General features: G+C 39.4%; 1 protein-coding gene across 10 annotated transcripts in view; it reads left to right on the forward strand.

The window, feature by feature from the left end:
- RALGAPA1 (Ral GTPase activating protein catalytic subunit alpha 1) overlaps positions 1-22,564 on the forward strand; it is a 129,005-nt gene that overhangs the window by 55,878 nt on the left and 50,563 nt on the right. For all 10 annotated transcript variants that reach the window (XM_079954057.1, XM_079954060.1, XM_079954062.1 and 7 more), the window contains 13 exons: positions 593-769; positions 1,547-1,699; positions 2,291-2,484; positions 2,602-2,700; positions 2,795-2,950; positions 5,482-5,610; positions 7,900-8,025; positions 9,277-9,335; positions 9,862-9,970; positions 14,741-14,851; positions 19,528-19,596; positions 20,174-20,308; positions 21,258-21,441. In XM_079954057.1, the coding sequence (XP_079810183.1) occupies positions 593-769; positions 1,547-1,699; positions 2,291-2,484; positions 2,602-2,700; positions 2,795-2,950; positions 5,482-5,610; positions 7,900-8,025; positions 9,277-9,335; positions 9,862-9,970; positions 14,741-14,851; positions 19,528-19,596; positions 20,174-20,308; positions 21,258-21,441 (1,701 nt within the window). The remainder of the gene's footprint in view (positions 1-592; positions 770-1,546; positions 1,700-2,290; positions 2,485-2,601; positions 2,701-2,794; positions 2,951-5,481; positions 5,611-7,899; positions 8,026-9,276; positions 9,336-9,861; positions 9,971-14,740; positions 14,852-19,527; positions 19,597-20,173; positions 20,309-21,257; positions 21,442-22,564) is intronic.

A 22,564-nucleotide genomic window follows, 5' to 3' on the forward strand; every position in this document is an offset into this window, starting at 1 on the left:
ATCATCAACAAGAGCTCATTGTGTTTAGTTTAATTCCAGACCTTCATACTTGATCTTTGATGTGGTTGTGGGGAAGATCTCCCTGTTTTAGGACAGGCAGAACAAGAGCTATTTAGCACTTTAGACTATATAACTAGTAAAGCTACAAAGGGCCGTAATAGCTTGCATCAATTGATCCACTGGTTGAGATTCCTGTCCAGTAGCTGCTTATTCCTTTTCAACAACAGTTCACCCTCAGTTGGTGGCTAAACCCTGATCATAGTGTTTTTGCGCACACAGATACAAGCCTCTCAGGAGGGTATGTGATACATGCTGCCAAAGCCTTTGCAAAGTAGAAGATTATTATTTTCTAGGGAGGAGAAACTTTTTCTCCAGAATTTCTGCCTCCTTGTTTAGTCATAAGATCACAAAACACTGGATCATGTTGCTTAGATTTGTTGGAATCTGCACATGATTGCACAACTCACTTGCATTAAACACAAGATGAAAGGTAGCAAGAATGCCCTTTGTAGGAAAGTCCTATGTTTTTGAAATTGATCAGGTCTATGCTTTTAGTTAGGCCATTGAGATATGTATCTATTTCTCTCTGTAGATTTCAGCTTTGGCCCTGAAGGTGGCACAACAACTTCTGCAGAGTCTGATGCAGGTTCAGGACCTCAGCAAAGTGCTGAAGAACAGGAAGTTGCTAGTCTAACTACACTCCATATTGATTCTGAGACCAGCAGTCTCAATCAACAACCACTATCTGCTGAAGCAGCAACTATTACAGGTAATAATAATAATAATAATAATAATGTATTATTTGAATCTTGTCCATCTGACTGGGTTATTCCTCTGTTGCAAAGCAGAGGAGTGAAATTTATGAATATTTAACTCATTTCTAGAGGATTAGCCATTTTATTCTGTGGCAGCAATAAGACGAGTTGGGGTACCAACAACTTAAAGACTAACGCATTCATTTTTACAGCCTTCCTCTTAGAAATGGTGAAAAGTATAGCCTATAAAGTTGATCTGAATAATATAATTTGTGGGGTATATTTTGCCAGTTAAATTGATTTAAAAAAAAAAATCCCAGAGTATTGTTTTCTGGAATAATAGACCTCTTCATATCAAGTAGAGTTTGTAGCCATGATCCAGAGGCCTGCACATGGCAAAACTACATCCATACTAACCTTTTTTCCCTCTTCATCTGTCACCCCTATAAACCATCAAGCAGCTTTTAAATTTCCCCAAAGTTGAGCAGGAAATCAGCCTGCTGAAGACCTCAACAGCATATAGTAAGCATCCAGGGGCTGGATATTTTGTTGCTGCCCCCACTTTTGATACATAAGATATTTGGAAATCATTCCTATAACAAATAAAATTACGAATTTACCAGTACCAGCAACTTAAATTTGACTGTATAGGTGTCCAAAGTGCTACTAATAACATATTTTTAGATGTGTGCTTGTTGTGCCTCTGTTGAGCTTTGTATGCTACTTGCAAATCAGAATGAAGGCTGAGTAAATGCATTTTTTTATTCTGATAGCTAAAATGTCATTTGTAGGTTCTGAAAGTGCATCACCAATCCAGTCTGCTCTTGGATCACGATCGCAGACACCATCACCTGCCACTCTGAGTGCAGATCACAACGAACAGAAAGATCTACAGCTGGATGAGAAGCTCCACCACTCTGTTTTACAGACACCAGATGACCTAGGCAATATCTTAGATAGAAAACTTAAAGAATAGCTTTTATTTCATTTCCTATACAGTGTTCACTATTTTAAGAATTGGGTAGTCTCAGAGAACAGTGCTTGTGTTTTCTGTTTGCCGTTCATTAAATTTGTCTTACTAATTATGTTTTTAACTCCTGGGAGAAAGTACAAATTTCATCTGCTTGATTAAAGCAGGAGCATGGACTATTTATACATTAAATAAACTGGGTAAATGTGGCACAGCGGGGGATTGAGGGACCATATCTGCTCTGTTCCACCTGGCTAGCATATATTTTGATGCAACATATTAATGGGTTTTTCTTGGGAGGAATTCAACATCTTGCTGTGTGGTCATTCTGTCAACACAAGCATTTCAGCTTGTCAGATGGAATGATCCCTCCTTCCTCCCCACATGTGGTTCTCTGGGGGTTTTCCTGACCCCCTTAGAGCCAGGGGGTCATGAGGAAGGAGGAAAGCCCCACTGTACAAATGGACATTCTTGCAGACCTTGTATCATCTCCCCCCTTAACTTCTTAATCCACCTCCAAATAATAGCTGGCCTGAAGTTTTGTTTGTTTTTCCTTCTGTTACAGAAACTAGTGATTTTCCATCTGAATGCTGCAGTGTGATGGCAGGAGGAACAGTCACTGGATGGCATGCAGATGTCGCTACCGTAATGTGGAGACGAATGCTAGGAATTTTAGGAGATGTCAATTCCATTATGGACCCTGAAATACATGCTCAAGTTTTTGATTACCTTTGTGAACTCTGGCAAAATCTTGCTAAGGTATTTGGAGAACTGAATATTTTTAGCCGCTCAGCCTAAAAAAAGTATTTTAAGGTAGAATTGAAGCAGCAAATTCATCTTCACACAAGTTTGCATTGTATTTCTAAATAATTTCAGATTAGAGACAATCTTGGCATTTCAGCTGATAACATGACATCACCTTCTCCACCAGTTCTAATTCCTCCGTTGCGAATTCTGACTCCGTGGCTATTCAAGGTAAAGAGAAGTGTAGCCCATTCTGTGAATATGAAAATGAAAATGGGGTAACGTATCAAAGTGTTAACATTGTGGCTCTATTCTTTAATATTAGGCAACCATGTTGAGTGATAAGTACAAACAAGGCAAGTTACATGCTTATAAACTCATATGTAATACAATGAAGCGGAGACAAGACGTTTCTCCAAACAGGGACTTTTTAACTCATTTCTACAATATAATGCACTGTGGACTACTTCACGTTGATCAGGTAAGGAGCCTCAATAATTTAAACTTTATTCTGAAGCACATTTCTGAGCAATCGTGAACCCAGAAAATTAAAAACGTGTTGCAGAGTATGCCTTTGAGAATTTGCAAACATAATCCTCACTTGGAGTTTTTATTCATTGTAAATTATGTTTTAAAGAAGTGGTTTTCAAACTTTCTGATATTGGGGAACCATTTCTACATGCTTCTTGCCACTGGCAAGAAAACTCTGTATGTTGTACAAGAAGCTGGGGAGTGTTATAGGGTACATAGTATCAGGCTACTGACTGGGCCTTTCTTGAGTAAACTTAGAATGCACCCAACTAATTCTTGTAGCTACATGTTTCAGGGAAAGATCACTAGTGTTGAACAAGCTGCGTTTCAGGACCCTTGCCTGCCACTTCTGATCTCTTCATTGATAAGCTTCCAAGAAAAGCATAGGATTTTTGAATAATATTTTTAAAAACGATTGCTTCTTAGAGACAGAGGCTTAGCTCTTGCAAACAAAAGATGACATGGTAGATCTGTGTTTGAGCTGCACTCTTTTGGATTGTAGATGGGTCCATACCCCTCACTCAAAAAACAAACAAGCCAACGAGCTATCAGGGAGAAGTGTTCTAAATTTCTTTTTTAATTGACATCTCATTTTCTTTGTGATTGAATGCTCCTCCAGAAATAATTAAAAACCAATCATAAGAGTCACACCTACAGTCTAAAGTAGTAGAGCCTATACACAGGATTGCCACCTCATATGCTGTTCATGAGAACTAGCCCAGAGTCTTTGTTCTTCAAGTCTGAATATAGGCTGTCTTACCGTAACTTAAGTGACAATTAATGCAATACACTGCAAGATTTTGTCTCATACTCACAGTTTCAACTCCTTGCAAAACAATCTAATTACCAATTTATAATAGTTCTGGTAAAGCTATGCCTTTTGGGTATAATTGCCAAGAATCTGTCATACTGCTGAATAAGATACCTTCCCAGAAATCTAAGGGTCATTGGCAAATAAGGAGACATTGGTTCCAGTAATCTTACTCATCTTCTCTTAGAGTTAGCAGATACTTTAGAAGGAAACTCTACTCCCATTTGTTAAATATTTTGTTCTGCTTTTTACTGTCTTTCATTTTCTTCTTTCTCTGATGGTCAGTTCTAACTTGGAGGCATTTCTGACTAATCATTTTGCACCCTCAAGACAAATTTAGGTTTTATTCCCATTTTCACATTTGTGAAAGCCACCTAATACAAACGTTCTCTGGGCAATTAACACTAAAAAACACAATTAAAAATAGTAGCAGAATAAATCCTGATTTAAAGCCAACAACTCCCAATGTCCTAGGCACATTTTGTGACAGGGAATTTCATCAACGTGAGCAGTTTCTGAGCTCTACATGTAAGATGTCAGATTAAAACTGCAGAGTGGAAGGAAAAGGAGGATCTTTTCTGCCTCCCCACTTCCAGCTACTCTCTGAAGACTGGAGAAGAGACCCTCTTAAGAATAGGACGGAAGTGGGCTGGGGAAAGACTCAACCATGTGAAAAATGAACATAATATTTTAGCTGCAGTTCATTCATTTCCAGCTTTGTATTCTAGTTATTAAAAAAGTGCCCATAACATAGGTTTAAGGTGCTGTTTAGCTCCTAGCTTTCATATCTCAGTTTCTAACACGGGGAACGACAGCAGTACAGAAGTTCTCAAGTGCAGTAAACATTTAAGATTGAAATTTTAAGACTTGAAAAGCCTGGAGAAATAAAATGGACTTCAACCTGCACTGAAGAGATCTGTACAGCTTAATAAAAAATGATACCAAGAGCAGTAATTCAACTTTTCTTGAACAAATTTGTGAATAAATTATTTTGAGAGAATGTTCACATCTTGATAAGTTCCAATATAACTGCAAATCCTATGAAGAAATGTGGCTAGATTTGGATAATAGTTTTATTCTAGTTCACTGGGAAATTATTTTTCATTCAGGTTCAGTTTGACTCCCTAGCTGCACTTGGACATCATGATGATTTCCTCATGGTTTATCGTTAAGGATATGAACGATACACAAGCCTTGGGCTTGTGTAGCACACAAACCCTTCCTACTCCTGAAGGAAGCTTTTGCTTTTGCTTCCATTTTTTGAACACAGCTTGTTGTTTCATCCAAACCCAACAACCTGTGACTAAATCTTAACACTGGTTTGTTTCAAATAAACTCCTTCATACCTATACCGTGTAAACAGTTTGGAATGGAGACAACACACTAAACTGTGATTAAGTCAAAACAGAAGCTAACAGCTTCTAATCTCCTTGCAACTGAACCAAAGGGGAAAGCGGGGGCACGGAAACCCAATATTTGCTGTGACTTATTCCCATCAGAATAAAACATAGATTATCACAATCTCTAAATGCTGCCATTGACATTCTCAAAACAGGGTTTCATACTATTTATTTTGTCCTTTCGTTAGTCTTTTTATTTAACAGAGTGTCTATTATGGAAGTTGCAAGCGATCTGTCTGTTAAACAGTTCTGTGCCTCTTTTCCTCCAAGGATATCGTCAATACAATCATCAAGCACTGTTCTCCTCAGTTTTTTTCACTTGGTTTACCTGGTGCTACCATGCTGATCATGGACTTCATTGTCGCAGCTGGTAGAGTGGCGGCATCCTCTTTTCTCAATGTGAGTTTCCATTAACAAAAATTATTGCTGCTGTTTAAAATTATTTACAGACCACATTTCGTTGTGAAAAATAGCAAGGCAGTTTGCAAAATAAAACCAGTACAACAAAGTAACAATTAAATATATACCAGAGTTCACTAAAGTCGGTACTAAGGATTGGTTCCTTGAAACGCTGGTGTGAATAACTAAGTTTTTGCCACCAATGTAACTCCTGCACAACAGGTGCCTGACATATCTCTCGGAGGTCATTCCACAGTGGGAGGGCCACCACAGAGAAGGCCCTCCTTTTGTTGTATGACTGGGCTGGTTTGTACAGAAGGAAGTGCTTTCTCAGATAGCCTGGTCCTAAGCTGTTGCCCAGGTTAATTATATTCAGCAATTGCTATTAGATTTTCTGTGGGTGTCCATCCGTCAAGTAGGATCTAGCACCACCTGGTATCCAGAAACAGGATATGCAACTAAGAGTCAAGGCATATCCAACCCCTTCCAGTTCTGACTCCTGCCCATTTCCTGCCTTTGCCTGAGATGGATTGGTGGTCTTAGCTCTCCTTTTGGATTTTTTTCTTGCGTTCAATATGAGTGTTTTTCCTTTTGTTCTCCAGGACAGGCGTCCCCACCATTTATGTGGGGGTTACATTCTGGGGCCCCATGCACATAAGTGAAATTGCCTAAAGTGGGGAACATCCTCTAAAAAGCCTCCAAATACCTATTTTCCCCCCCTTCTGTCTCTCCACACAACTCTCTTTTCAACTAGAGTTGAAGTTCTGGGGCCAGCTGGAGGCCATGCAGAAAAGCAGCTGTGGCGGCTGCTGTGCTACCTTACCTGTCAGCTGATAGGTGGGGAGGCCTGACAGCCTAAACAAATCCCCACTCTGCCTTCAATCTCTTTGGGACTTCCTCCTTCCTCATTGACCTCCTCTTTGGGCTTTCTCCCGCCATTTCCTGGCATTCTGTTTTAAATTTATTTCCCGGCACTATGCATATACGTAGTTGCACATGAGTAGAACACATGTGGGGGGATGTCTGTATTTAGCCTTCCTTTTCTATAATTAAGAAGAGGGATGGAAGTCTATTTATTTTCTTGCTTGTCTCCCCCACCCGCCACTTCACTTCCTGGGGTCTGTGAGTCTTTTTTCCACTCTTGCTATCCCACTCACCTTTAGCCATGAGGTGGTGCTAGATCCTACCTAATGGATGGCCACTGGCTAAAAGCACCATTTGGGTGAGTCCAGCAGTCCATTTATATACAGCTTATTTTTATATATAGCTATGAGTTATATAACACAGAGACACACACACACACACAAACTGTGTGTGTGTGTGTGTGTGTGTGTGTGTGTGTGTTACTAGGATGTTGTGTTCAAAGTTTACCAATTAAAGTCTTTCTAAGTAGGGACTTTGTCGCCTTAAAAGCAACTTAGCATATTATAATTTTTTACTACAAAAGTGTATTATTATAAAGCTGTATATTAGATAATGTACAAGTTGTTTACATTCTTGCCACGGTGTTTTATACATCCAGTTGCTTGCAAATTTGCCTGCCTTACACTGTGCTCCTTTGCCTTAGGGAGCTTGCAATCTAAATTTAAATATTACATGAAGATAGGAAAGGGGGAGGTAAGGGTATCAAACAGCAAAAACCGCCCTGAGACCTCCAGGTATAGGACGATGTATAAATTGAATAAATAATAATAATAAAAGAGGGAAGGTCTGTGAAAGGCAAGCGTAAAGAACGAATGTAAGAAAATGGTGCTGTTATGTTGTGCATGCTTTTAACTTGGTTCTAAGTTACCTAGAAACTGCTATGCATAAGGTAACTATCAAACTGAATAGCTAACAAATAACAATAAGCTGTAATACCTGAAGGCAGCCCCAGTGCAATTGCATTCTCAAAAAAATAACTCTGAAGCATCCCTAGCAGGTCAAACATATCACCAGCATATGAGCCAATGAAGCACTGTAAGCAGCTCATCATCATTCTGGTCCTTGGGTGATTGAAGGGGCAATAAAGTAGAACAGGGCTTTACCCCATCCCAATGGCTCATGGCTCATGGCTCATGGCTCTGGCCAGCTTTCTCAACCCCAGTGTACGTTCTGCAGCAGGAAGCCTCTTCTAGTTGTAGGGACTCCTTGTGTAATTTAAAATCCTGCCAGGGCTACGTGGCCCTTTTCCCACTCATGTTGCCCCTTCATGACTTCAATACCCCAAAGAGACCTGTGCTTAAAACGTTTCATTTCAAGATGAAGACTAAACTTTATCATCTGTTTGTATCTTTCTCTTTTTCTCAGGCACCAAGAGTAGAAGCACAAGTTCTCTTAGGCTCTCTGGTTTGCTTTCCCAATTTATATTGTGAACTCCCAGCTCTACACCCAAGCACTCCTGACATTGTTGTGTCTCCGTTTACAGATGTTAAGGTAAGTTTTGAAATGCTGTGTACTCTGCATATATTTCCCCTTGTTTAGCTGTTTTCAGCTGAGGAGCAGCTCCTGGCACAATCCTATGCATGCCTATTTATTATTATTATTATTGATCGGTTTGCTTGTTGAATTTGCATCCTACCTTTCTATAGTTAAGGCAGCTAATAATAATACAGATGCAGTGAAAATAGTGCCTGATTAAAAAACCCCACATAAGAACAAGGCAGGTAAAATACATCAGTAAAAGCAACAAAAAGAACCAGTTTCAACATATATGTTAGCTAATGGGCTAAAAGACATATCTAAATAAACAATATTTTTGCCTGGAAAAGGTTATCAAATATGGGACTAGCTAGATGTCCCTTGATAAGGAGTTCCAAATACTGGGAGCAGATTCTCTCTGTAGAGCAGAGTAGTCCAATGCAAGCCCTCATGCTGCCTTTCCAAAACTGGGTAAGTGAGGCACTAGGACCCTGCCATAGCCTTGTGCCTCCTTCCCAAAGCCCAGGGCCTCGCTCAGTTGGCTTTGGGAAGGCAGTGTGAGGAGAGGACCTTCCGCACCATTTTTTAAACTGGTCTTCCAAGGGCAGGACAGAGCTGCTTTCAGTTAATTGCTTAAGACTAAACGCAATTTGCTCTGTGGTTGGTTAAAAACAACGGCAAAGGATTCTGATCTCCTTTCTGTTGTTTTGGAGAAGAGGGGGAAGTGCACATACCCAATGTCAATTCATGTATTGATAAATATTGTTTATTATTATGTCTAAATGCAGCTGTTGTGGTCAGTGGAACAAGTAAGTGTGTATAGGATAGCAGCTTCAGTCATTTTTCTTCTTTCTTGTTAGGAGATATTTTTGTGTTCAAATCATTCATCATTGCTATTTGCTTAACCAGAGCACTTGGGTGGCAATGTGTTTGGGGTGGTTTTTTTTTTTTTTTTTTTTTTGAGAAAGTGGCGGCTAGTAGCAGCTCCTCACTGTAAGGGAGTGGATGTTTGTGCATGGTATGGTACCCAAAGCTGGAAGATTCAAGAGAATCAGCAGGGATGTATGGCTGAAACAACTTTGGATTCCTTGTTCCATTGGATACTGTCTCTGAGGAAATAGTATGAACAAATAGTATGATAGTATGAACAAATGCAGAGTGTTTTGTAACTCTCCCATTTCTGTGAACTTTTCCTATCACATAATAAAGCTTTATTTTAAATTTAAGGGGTTTTTGGATGACTGACTTTGAACATTCTTACTTTAGGAACTGATCATCAAAACGGTATTAAGTTCTGCCAGAGAGGAGCCATCTGGACCGGCAAGGTATGAATAAAGAAGGATCACCGCAGATCCTCGAGCAAATAGGTCAATTTGTGTGTTCAGCTAAATTATTTAAATAGCACAATATGGGATGACTTTTGGTGTTAATTTGAATCATGGTTTTCTTTTAAATTTGCCTTTGCTCAACTGCATTATGAGTTATCCAGAGAATATATCTGAGAAGGAGATAGATAAGCATTCTTAAAATCCTTTTAAATTCATTTTAAAAGGAAGTAGTAGTAGATTATGGTTAATGAAACAAACCAATGAAAAAGTAGTGGCATGCACCATATATATTAGTTTAGACATTAAGAGATGGCTTCTCTAAGGCTGCAATCCTAAACAGGCTTACCTGGGAATAAGTTCAATTGAACTCAGTGGAGCTTACATCTAATTAGATGCCCATAGGGTTGCACTGTTGTCCTACCTCAACAAACTCTTAATATACCACAAGTTTTCTACTCCCTTGACATTAGTTTTGGCTTGGCTAAAGTCAGTGCTTACACTGCTATCTAACATTGTTTTGCAGATGTGTTGCTCTTTGTAGCCTTGGCATATGGATATGTGAGGAACTGGTGCATGAATCCCATCATCCTCAGATCAAGGAAGCTCTGAATGTGATCTGTGCATCATTAAAAGTAAGCATGTAACCATTAGGATTTAAAGGGCCCTGTGCAGTGTTTCATGTGCACCCTGTGGCTTTTCTGGCCTTCTTTTCTCATTTTCCTAGAAGGATCTCTAGGCAGCGCTAGGGCTCACATAGATAAACGCTGGCTGGTTTCTGTTCATAACTACTAAGGTTACAGTCCTGTGTACGCTCACTTGACAGTAAGCCCTGCTGAACCATGTGAAAGTGCGTTAAAGCATATTAACATCACATTCATATGCAGGTTACATACGTTGTAACACTTGTTTACTCAGAAGTAATTCCCAACATGTTCTGTGGGGCTTACTTTCAGGTGAGTGCGCATAAAATTACAGCCAAAAATTAGAATATAAGTAAGATTCCACATCAGCCTCTTCAATTCCCTTTCCAACAATAGTATTCAACCAAAGCATCCCAATTACTTTTATATGCTTGGTGGGGGCGTACCTAAAACTGTGCCAATCTTTATCCAAATTTTCCAGGTCTCATAGCTGTTACAAAGCAATGGTTTAATTTAAAGTAATTTTAAATATGAATGCTTAAAATATAAAGTTTCATACCTTAATACAGCACACTTCTTTTAGGTGCTTCAGAGTAAGGGGAAATAATTGATGTCATTTTTCCTTCTTCTTTTTAACAGAGATTTAAAGTTCACAAATACAGTTTTGTGCCCAGAAGAATCACACATTGAGGCTCTTATTTGGAAACTAGATCACACATTATTCAAAGACTCTTGGAGTTGGCTATTTTTCTTGCAGAGAGACATGAATTGAGTATAGATACCAGATACTATGTTTCTTGTCAGTTATATTGACAAGTGCAGTACGCACACTATTGAACTGGACAAAAGCAAATTGCAGGCTTATAACACAGATGCAGCAACACTTTCTGAACTCCAACCAAGCTGCTCTATCAAAGTATAGGCAGTGTTTATTTCCTCTAGACAGTGTGAAGTCACAACTTTTGTCTCTCAACCACCTTGAAAGCCTTAGTACAAAGATCCTAATTGCTCTTCTCAACCCCTGCAGTTAGAGACTGTGTTATGTGCCGCTCCAAAATAGCTCGGGTTCTAAGTGACTACAAAACCTCATCCATGCTACAGAAAAAACTCTATTGCTCAAACCATTTTTTTAAGCAACGGGTGAAGCTGAACCACTGTTGAAAGTTTAGGCTAGAGAAAGGCATACTGGCTCTATGGATTGACTCCAGTGGACCAACATGGAGCTTGAATTGGTGTCTAATAAAAGAACTCCTTTATAACAGAACAGAGCATAGTATTTTAACATCAGGCTTTTTTAAAGGGACCGTTGACAAAAAGTCACCGTTATCAAGAAAGTAAGTTCTTTAACTTCTCTCTGCTGAACCCACTGAATAGGTTCATAATACAAAGAGTCACAAATACAGGCGCAAAAGCTAGATTTTAGTTGGATATCAGGAGAAGCTTTTAACAGAAAGAGCAGTTAGACATAGGGACTAATTACCTAGGGAGTCTTCAAGCAATGGTTGGATTGCCGTCTGCTGGGGATGCTCCAATTCTATAGCTTGATGCTCTAGCTAGATTTCCTTCATTGAGCAGGGGGCTGAACCTTTCTAGCTAAAAGATTCTCTGATTTAGATGTTAAAGGCAGGTTATTCAGAACTTTCAGAAACCTTCCATCATGGCGATTTGCAGTAAATTAAGATTAGGGTCAAAGCATGTCCCCTCCCTAAATAAAACTCCCCAGATATTTGACGACTTGACATCACACCTGCAGCAAATTAAAAATGCACAGCTTCGGTGCAAGTGCAATGTATTCCAAGAGCAAGAACTTAGCACAGCCCTATATGTTGTCCGAGGCAGGAGTGGCAAAACTTTGGCTCTTCAAATGTTTTGCTTAACTCTTCAAGTCCCATCACAGTGGTGCAAACCAAGCTTTTATGAGCAGCCTGATTTGAAGATTATGATTCCTCAGTTGTGGCTATAATTTAGAAAATTATTTTTTTGTGGGCGAACGCATATAAGAACTAAATATGCAGTAAGCCCCTCCCCCCCGGTCTTACTTACTTGATCACACTGCTTCTTACTCTTTTAGATCACTTTTTCTCAGACAGTGATCTAGGATCCACCAGAGAGTCCTGGGCCTTAATGCCACAGCTTGCCCAGTGCCTCCTCACTTGCCTGCCTGTCCCTTAGACATGTCATTGCCTTTGACTGTACCAACGGCAGCCCCAGCAGCTCTTTCCTGCTGGGTAAAGATGGCCAGGAGAGAAGAGATATTTAGTGGGGAGAAGGGAAGAAAGTCAAAGGAAGTGTGGAGGGAAATTAGAAAGTGAGATAAAAGGTTAATAGTTAATAAAACATTTAACTGGAAATAGAAGGAAAGTAAAGAAAAGAGGGAGGCTGTTATAGGAAGAATAAGTGAATGTAAAAGGGCCAGGGAAGAGGGATGAAAGAAACTCACATGGTGTGGGGAAATAAGGTACAGTGAGAAGAGAATAGGGAGAAATTACAGGAGATGGGTAAAAATACTTCAAGAGGCATTTGAAGGGAAAAGCCTTCCCCATTTAAATCCTCTGGATCAGCAGCTTCTGTCTAAAACTGGGAGGCTGAGTCACAATACCTCCAGAGCAAAGGTCTGTACAGTACTTGGCTCGAGGAATGCTAAGCTATGGAACTCCTTGCCACAGGGAAAACACTTGTGGCAAATAATTTAGCAATTACCAAAAATGGATTAAGTATCAGTAGAAAGTCACATCAGTAATTGCCAGCTAATTATGCCATATTACTTGAATCTGCCACCATTTTGTGACTGATGGGCCTCTGTAGTTTTCCACCATCTCAATTGGACTTAGGGTTAGAAAGCTTGAGAAACCCTGTTTTAGGCAGTTCTTGGGTACTTCAGATCTGCCCCCTATTTTTTTCTGAATAAGAATCATTTCCATAAAATAAAATTACTGCTTAACCTGATAATATTTGCCTTGAATACTTCCTGACTATTTTTGTGCAAAGGAGTAGCTATTAAATTCAGAGCATATAAGTAACATAGTAAACGTTGCTGCTGTTTGTTACCGGAAAACACATTTGCCTCTTGCATGCAGTTTGAGCTTCCCACAGAATGAAAAACCTTCCCACAAATTGGTGGCATGTAATTGCTGACAATTTGAGTATGTAAGGCTGCTTCCAAGGTCCATATTTGTGGTACTTACGTATAAATCCGACAATAGAACATCTCCGACTACTTCACCTATTGTCTATCATGTACAGGGTCTGGCTTTTTTGTAAAGCCTGTTTTCAAAGAACACCTCCAGCTATCTGCATTTGATTTGTTGGAGTGTCTGAATTTTTCTTTGATGTTCATCATAATAAGTTGGAAGCCACCCAAGCCCTCAGGCAGACAGCAGACAATGTGTATTCTGCCTGCTGCATTCTGCTTTACCACTTCCTCAGCATCCCCTGGCAGATCATAAGAGGCTTTGTCGTTAAGGCAAGTGCTTCAGCATGGCACTTACAATGCCAGTTATGGTCTTACAACTCAGAAAGGGGTGGAAGTTGCATGGGGTTTTTTTACAGCAAGTTTCCACAGTATTTAATCATCACCCTCTGCTGCCATCTCCAACGTGAAATGTTCACAATACAAAAGCTATAGATAAAAAAAATAAAAATCCTGAGTGTACCTCTGCCTTAGCTATTTCACAAATTCAGCAGAATCATGGGAGGGAAACTTAAGGCCATTTCATTCCATGGCAGCGTTTTCACACCACATGTGACCATAGTTTAGTGCAACATAAGTGAGCAGGAACTATCTGTAGTGAGCTTCCCCTTCTTTCACACAGCTGGAAGGGGTTTAGTTTGGTTAATCATAGCTAGTCATGTCATCTAGGCCCAGAACCATGATTAACATTAACTATGATTGTTTCAGCTAGCCATAGTTTATGTTAACCATACTTTTTCAGTCTAGTTGATAGGACAAATTATGGTTAAGCAGAAGCAACAGCTTCTGAACTGCTCCCTGCTGTGTAGGAGTAGGAAAAAGAAGGAGGCAGTGCACAAACTCTGGTTTCATATGACATGTGAGTGAGGCCATTAATGTCTACACAAGCCCAGGCGTAAGTTCATAGAACCATAGAACTGGAAGGGACAACAAGAATCATCTAGTCTAACTCCCTGCAATGCAGGAATCTTTCACCAAAGATGGGGCTTGAAGGCAAAGACATGAAAAAGTGGTCCTGTGGTCATATGCATTCACAATACACTTTGCGTACCATGCCCTAGAGCTCCTGTGTTTTCCATTATATTGCATATTTACACAATTAAAAGAACAAAATATTGTGACAACACTTGTTAATTTTTTATTTTATATCATATTTTACATTTTGCAGATTTTTAGAGTCTGATTTGCATCAAATTCGGCCACATAACATGGTGGGTTTTTTTAAAAGGAAATACTAATCTTGGCACAACGCATGCAAATACAAAATGTTCATCCAAATAAATCTGTTGTTTTTCAGCACAAACCTCAGACCTTTTGCTGGTTGTTTGCAATCCACAATTGTTGACTGTATTTGGATGTTTCTTTATTTAGGTTTTAGATCCAAGTAAAGTAGTCTGTTGCTGATTTAAAGCTGTGCTGCTTCCTTGACAAAAGACTGGGTTTTTTAAAATTTGCTTTGAGTGTGTGTAATTCTCCTCCAAATGTGTAACAGTCATGAGATGCTAGTCCATCACATGGTGTGCGCTAATACTGAAATCCATGCATTTATAACTTTTTCTGTTTTTCTACAGTTTCCAAATAAAACGGTTGCGCATGTTGCTTGCAATATGCTTAATATGTTGATTCATTATGTACAGAGGCTACAAATGTACCAAGCAGATTCACCATTAAAAATTATTCAGGTAAGTATAAACATGAGGAAAAAATGGAACTTTAGCTTTATAATCCTCACTTTAGAAATATGAAGCAAAATATTTTCAAATGGTCAAAGTCCAGTGTTTTTTTGCCATACAGATTTTCAGTTGTCCGAAAACACCCAAATGAGGGGTGTTTTGTTTATAATTCTTCATTTGGAGTGTAGGTGTTGGTAAATGTGGAAAAAAAGCTAAAGGAAGGAAATGTAAAAATATTTAACTTTATTATATATATTATTGAAATGTAATCTACCTCCACAGACGGTGCCAGTGTGCTTCAGAATACCAGTTGGTGGAAACCACCTGAGAAGAGAGGGCACAGAACTATATGCAACACGTAATTCTGCCCTAGGGTGCAGTGTTGCTTCAGGATAACCAGTAGCACATTGTGTCCTCTTTCTAAAGACAATTCCATAATCTTGAAGTATTAGACAAGAAGCAGCAGATCCTTTCTATCCAGATCTCCTATAGCAGGCATGTCCAAAGTCCGTTTCGGGGGCCTAATCCGGCTTCCTGGTCGGTTCAGTCTGGCTCCTGTGGCAGCTTATTTCCTGGGGTAAAATCCTAAAAAAAAAAAAACACCTCGACGACGACAACAGCAACAATAAATTATTATTTGTACCCCGCCCATCGGGCTGGGTTCCCCAGCCACTCTGGGCAGCTTCCACAGAGACCAAAAATACATTAAAATGTCACACATTAAAAACTTCCCTGAACAGGGCTGCCTTAAGATGTCTTCTGAATGTCAGGTAGTTGTTTATCGCTTTGACATCTGATGGGAGGGCGTTCCACAGGGCGGGCGCCACTACTGAGAAGGCCCTCTGCCTGGTTCCCTGTAGCTTTGCTTCTTGCAATGAGGGAGCCGCCAGAAGGCCCTCAGTGCTGGACCTCAGTGTCCGGGCAGAATGATGGGGGTGGAGATGCTCCTTCAGGTATACTGGGCCAAGGCCGCTTAGGGCTTTAAAGGTCAACACCAACACTTTGAATTGTGCTTGGAAACGTACTGGGAGCCAATGTAGGTCTTTCAAGACCGGTGTTATGTGGTCTCGGCGGCTGCCCCCAGTCACCAGTCTAGCTGCCGCATTCTGGATTAGTTGTAGTTTCCGGGTCACCTTCAAAGGTAGCCCTACATAGAGCGCATTGCACTTCAACCCTAAACAAGTTTGGTTGACCCTTTGGTCTGCCCTCAAGGCCCTTCACTTCATCAAATCTAGCCCTCTTTGAAAAAATTTTGGACACCAAATGTAACAAAAAGTACATGAAATTTTACAAAAACAACAACAACCCAGTGCACAGATCTGCCTTCATCTACAGACAAATTCTTTGAAGGAGGTCTTGTGTCTCCTCAGACTTCCCCCTCCCCACAACTGTAATTTGAGTAGCTCAGTGCCTTACAGCACATGTCTACTCAGGAGTAAGTTCTATTAAATTCACTGGGGCTTACTCCCAGGTAAATGGAGTTAGGGTTGCAGCTTATATACCATGTTTTAAGTTTAGTGACATGGGTGGCGCTGTAGTCTAAACCACTGAGCCTAGCGCTTGCTGATCAGAATGTTGGCGGTTCGAATCCCCGCGACGGGGTGAGCTCCCGTTGCTCGGTCCCTGCTCCTGCCAACCTAGCAGTTCGAAAGCACATCAAAGTGCAAGTTGATAAATAGGTACCGCTCTGGTGGGAAGGTAAATGGTGTTTCAGTGCGCTGCTCTGGTTCACCAGAAGTGGCTTAGTCATGCTGGCCACATGACCCGGAAGCTGTACACTGGCTCCCTCGACCAATAAAGCGAGATGAGAGCCGCAACCCCAGAGTCGTCCATGACTGGACCTAACAGTCAGGGGTCCCTTTACCTTTACCTTTAAGTTTAGTGAAGTTTCTTTAAATGGCTTTGCTACGTCATTTATGTTGTTGTAATATAAAAGAGAAGCATATGTTATAGCATTATAATTGCACAACCTTCTACTTCATTCATTTGTGTGGGCCAATTTAAATCATTGAGATGCAAGGGTACATCTATTTACTTTAGATGCTTTCATTCTGGTTGGTTATTGCAATAGGGGATTAAAAAGAGGGGGGAAGGTGTCCTAACAGTGGCCAGGATCAAAAGCACTCTGAATCCCTACATGCTGGTAAGCTCTTTAGTTCCTCCATTCAAGTAGCTAGAGGTAGTTTGAATTGCCCCTGATTTACATCTTCTTTTTTGGCTGTCTTCCTGATTTCTTTCTCAATATCATCCTCAGTGTTTAGTTGGTGGACAGGGCATCCACAGCACTAAATTGCGTTTTAGACCTCCTATTTCTGCCCACAGTCACTCTGAAGTTTGTAGAGTAAATCTTACAATGCATCCCTCCTGGCCTTTTCTTAGATTCTTTATCCAGGGATGAACATACCCCACTGATTGTCACTATTGTGCAAGCTTTCTAATAAGCACACTCTATGTTATCAACTTGTAAATGTTGTTCCAATCAGCACTGAAGCTTTGGGAATGAACATGCGAACACCTAAACAGTATAATTGTGTTCATTTTTCCTTTTCATAAGCAGTTTTGTTTGGCTCTTTGGTTTCCTTAAATCACTCTTTCTGTATATTCATCAACACTTCCTGTATCCTCATAGCCACTTTGAATACTAATAACACAGAGCTCCTTCCAGGAAAACCTAAATAGATGCTAAGCAATATGGCCTCAATCCAATGTCTGTGCCCTACTTAACATTATCATATTTAAACCCTGATCAATTTGATGGGGTACGGAATAGTTTGTGTTAACATAACTGTTGGTGCACCCTGAGAATAGCAGGTTCAGCTACTATGCAGCCTGCCAGTGTGGGTGTAGCCAGGATTTACGTTGGGAGTAGGCAGGACGCCCACCTGTCATCATCCTCTGTCTGGCTCTAGTCTAGCAGATTAGGAATGAAATATCTCAACAACAGTTGTTTTAAATTACTCTCTTTTGCCCCCAAATGCGCAGAAAAAAATCTGCCAAAATCTTTCTACAATTTCTACTTTTATTTAAGCATTTTTATTTTCTTACTTGATTGGGGGGGGCAGCTGTTTGGTTTTATTGTTTTATCTTTTTGTAATGTGCTTTGAGGTTTGTTTGTTTTTTTACAATCAAGTGGTGTATAAATTTTATAAATAAATAAAATGAAACACACTGTAACAGTCACCTACTCTAATGGCCCTCACATTTTAAATCTCACCCAAAAGAGAAATATGAAGCAGGTACCATAACAGAATGCATTATTTTTTTTTGAAAAATGAAAACAGATAAATATGTTTGGGCACAACAATGTGCATGAGAAAGGAATATTTCAGTATATTTCGTTGAAGTGCAACGGATTTTGCTACAAGCAGTTGAAGGCAATAAAATAAAGCAAACACCAATTCTAAGTGCATGCTGAAATCAAGGGAACTGACTTCTGAGCAAATGTGGTTAAAGATCAATTCTGCCAGTACTGATAGCAGCAACTATTAAAGGCTTCGATTCTGGAATTACTCAGGCTCTTAAGCAGCTTCACAACTGCAGCCTAAGACTTTAAAGAGTTTAACAAATGACTTGCTAAGTGATGGTGGAGTGGGAACACTCTGAATTGGAACAAACACTGCTGCCTTGTCTGTAGTAATAATAAGAAATTATAACAGCTGAAAAATAACCATTTGCATTGATTAATTTACCTGCAAGGATGATCCAAAACAACTGATTGCATTGACAGCCATCATAAATCCCTACACAATAGACGTTTTCTATACCCCAGTAAACTAAAATGAAAAGTGGGAATAGACCAATGTATAAAATTATAGATAGTATAATGAAGGTGAAACTTTCTCTCTCTCATCATGATACTGGATTCCAGGGTCATCTGGGGGATTCAGGATAGCCAAAGGAAGTACACCATGCATAGTGGAAGTCACATCCACAAGATGTATTGATGGCCACCAACTGTTAGACAAATTCAGGGATGCGAAGACTTATCAGTGGTTACTAGTCATGGCAGGTGTGTTCTACCTCCACTTTGGTCAAGGCTATATGTTTCTGCAGACCAGCTGGTTGGCCAATGTAGGAAACAGATAACTGGACTGTATCAGTAGGCTTTTAGTTTGAACCATCAGGGTTCACACATTCCTATGTTTTAATGTGAAAATATATTTAAATATAGTGACCCAATATAGTGATTAAAAGGCAAATGACTTCATAGGAGGCTTTAAACATCTTGAAGTAAATTGTTATTTTGATAGATTTAATATGTTTTGGTATGTATTATGCATTGCATGTAAATTGTTATTTCTTTGCTACACTTACCTGCTGAAGAGTAATGGGACATTCTCATGACACTTGGAACCAAAGTGTGTGCTGGTTGCAGGGGACAGGGAGGGGGTTAGTCCTGCTTCAGTTAGATTGTTTGTCTGTTTATTATAGTGGTTCTGGGTATGTTTGCAGAGGGAAATACAGTATAACAGTGTGATGCAATTGTATCAGCTTATTTTATTCAGGACATAACTTCCTCTGCTTATGTATATATTCTTGAAAACCTAAGAAAAAGTTTTAAAATACAAAGGCTAAACAAAAACTACCAAAAACTGTTTTTCAAAGTATGTCTGCCAATGGATTAAACAGTTTATTTAAAGTATAAAAATGGTAGAAATGTAACAGCAAAAATTTCTTTCCCATAGATCCTGATAGCAACCATCACTCATCTCTTGCCCAGTACAGAAGCTTCTTCTTACGAACAGGACAAGAGGGTATGAATTATGTCATCTTTCTTAAGTATACTCTGGTCCCAGCCATTTGTTTTCTTTGCAATAGAAAGTGGATTATATCCAGGGTTTTCAGGGCTGCAGGTGAGAGAATGGAGTGGGATGGCCTATTGCTGGAGTTTTCTGCTCATGTATAGTGTGGATACCATCCAATAGTTAGAAAGACTCATTGAAGTGACTGGTTCCTGCAAGAAACTATAACCTTTTTTTGAGCATTCAAAACATATACAGGCTGCCACATAATGTATCTGTTTTTCTTCTTTCTGTATTAGGTAGCCTTTAATCACTCTGCTCCTGTTAGCAATAGGTGCATTCCATTCAAAGTTAAAAGTGTTGTGCTGAACTCTCCTAACGACACTCAAATAGATGACATTTTAGTGCATTCATGCCATGTACATTTGGCCTATATGCCCCCCAAAAAAACAGTTGGACATAATATACAAACTACTGTGCTACCATTGAGCTAGATTAATGCTGAGGCTAAATTAAGAAAGGACAAAAGCAGAGAGTAAGCAGATTCCTCTTTATGGTTAGCTGTAATTTAGAAATCCTTCTGTTGCAGCTGGTGGTCTCTCTACTTCTCTGTCTGTTGGACTGGATAATGGCATTGCCTTTAAAGACACTGTTGCAACCTGTTCACACTTCAGGATCTGAAAATGATAAAATGGAAAAATCTGTTCTCAACTGCATATATAAGGTACCTGCTGCTGCTCCCCCTCCCCCTTCCCCTGCTTTGATTTATGGTGCAGGTGTGTTACATTTTATTTAATCTTTAAAGTTTTTACTAACAAGGTGAGAAGAATAAAAGGGTTGGAAGAAACAAGCAAAACCTATAAAAAATACAAAACAGATATGCAGCTTCAGAAGGCCGTCACATAAAAAGACAATCCTTCCAAGTACCAAGCTCCTAAGCCGTGAAGGGCATTGAATATGACAAATAGCACTTCAGATAACCAGTAAAAGTTCTCTCAGTGGTCATAATCAGATGGCCATGCCTTATGTAACTGCATGCTGCAGCCTTGTTACTCTCTTCATACAAGCCAGGAAAAAATCTGAACTGGGAAACTATGGTTAATGGCTCCCTAACAAACCATGGTTTATCGTTGTCTTCATATCCTTGTTTGTTTAGAAGCTGTTGAATATAGTATCCCACTTTGGACTTAATGGGAGATGGTAGTTAACTTCATGGCTTGTTCACTTACTTGCACAAAGAGAAGGAGAGAAGTGGCTGCATGTGGGGTTCATATCTCTGTTTATGAAGAGCGTTTTGAAAATCTAAGCACATGCAATTGGGGTAGAATAATTGTCAGTACCTACAGTACATATCACAATAGTGAAATGTCTGTCTAAATTACATCTCATGGCATACCTGTGAAACATCATAGTAAAAACAGAAATTTGGAGCATTTAAAAAGACCTCCATGGTCCCATCAGGGTATTTAATTTGTCTTCCTAAGAATATTATAGGTTTATTATGGCCTTTCCTCCCATGCAGATAAAACTGATGACAGCTTTTTATGTTTGCTTTTGTACTTCCAGCAAAGCATCACACACTAACTACTGTGTCCAGTCTGTTTATTTTTATTTCTTTTGTTTGTTTCCTTTCTTGATACTTTTATTATGTTAAACTTCATTTTTATTCTTAGGTCCTTCATGGGTGTGTTTATGGATCTCAGTGCTTTAGCAACCCCAAATATTTTCCTGTCAGCCTATCTGATTTGGCATCTTCTGATTATGATCCTTTTATGCATTTGGAAAGTTTGAAGGAGCCAGAGCCATTACATTCTCCAGATTCAGAACGGTCGTCAAAACTCCAGCCAGTCACAGAAGGTCTGTTTGCCTTGATGAACACCTCCCTTTGACCAAATAATGTAGATTTCCGATACTGAAGTGTCTAAAGTGTGGATTTTATATTACATCTAATGCCATTATGATCTCTAGATAGTGCTAAATCAATGTGGAATAAATCAGTGTAATTTTGAGCAATTGCAACTCTGTTTACTAAAATAGTACATAAAAATCCATTTAATATGGGTCCTTTTGCCCTCTGTGCAACATTGCAAACAACTGGCATTATGTATAATTTTTTGGTTTTAGAGGAATTATCTTAATCTTTTCCAAACAACCAGATGCAGAATAGTTGAGTTCCGATAAAAGCAATTTAATATAAAGTTGACATTTTGTTTTATATTCGTAAAGAAATGTTTTTGTGAAGCTTCATTGTTTCCTGAAGAGTTTTCCATGTTGGGAGTATTTTATTTTTTTCTCAGTAAATACACCACCTTGAAATAAAGGTTGCAAGAAGTTTTAAGCTGAATTTTTTTCTTTTAGCAAATATCAAATGGTCCTGGTGGACGGAAATTTGGAAAAAATAGGCTTTAATACTGATACCAAATATTCTGTGTAGTGTCATTCTCCTCCTGTATTAAGCTGTTCCCTTTAGGCTTCCTTAGTGGCATTAAGGACTAGATAAATGCAGAACCTTTTTGTAGCAGCTGTGTGCTAACAGCAGGTGATTTTGTGGTCTGTAGTGACTCCGTGCTGTTTTTTTTATGTGGAGAAAATGGCTAATCATTGTGCCCTTGTCTAAGGCATGCTTCATCATCTTCAAGTACTTTTTTGGCCAAAGAATTCTGAACACAGAGCTGTCCTCTAATAAGCTCAGTATTGGATTGAACAAATCTGATTTGAGAACTATTGGCAGGAGGAGCGGTAATTATTAAATTTACTGAAGAATGAAGCAAGGTACTGTAGTTGGCTTTTTGTCAAATGGCTGTGGTCTTATTAGCAAAGAGTAATCATCTGCAGGGTCAGAATGAAAGAAACATCGAAGGATTCATTCTGCCCTAATTACAGTTTCACCTATACATATTATGCAAAGCTAATATTTAAAGTATTTACCAAAATTAACTTCCCCTACATGTTCCATTGCAAGTGTAGAGAATTGCAGTAG

The sequence above is a fragment of the Podarcis cretensis genome (genome assembly GCF_951804945.1).
Source record: "Podarcis cretensis genome assembly, chromosome: 1".
Taxonomy (NCBI): domain Eukaryota; kingdom Metazoa; phylum Chordata; class Lepidosauria; order Squamata; family Lacertidae; genus Podarcis; species Podarcis cretensis.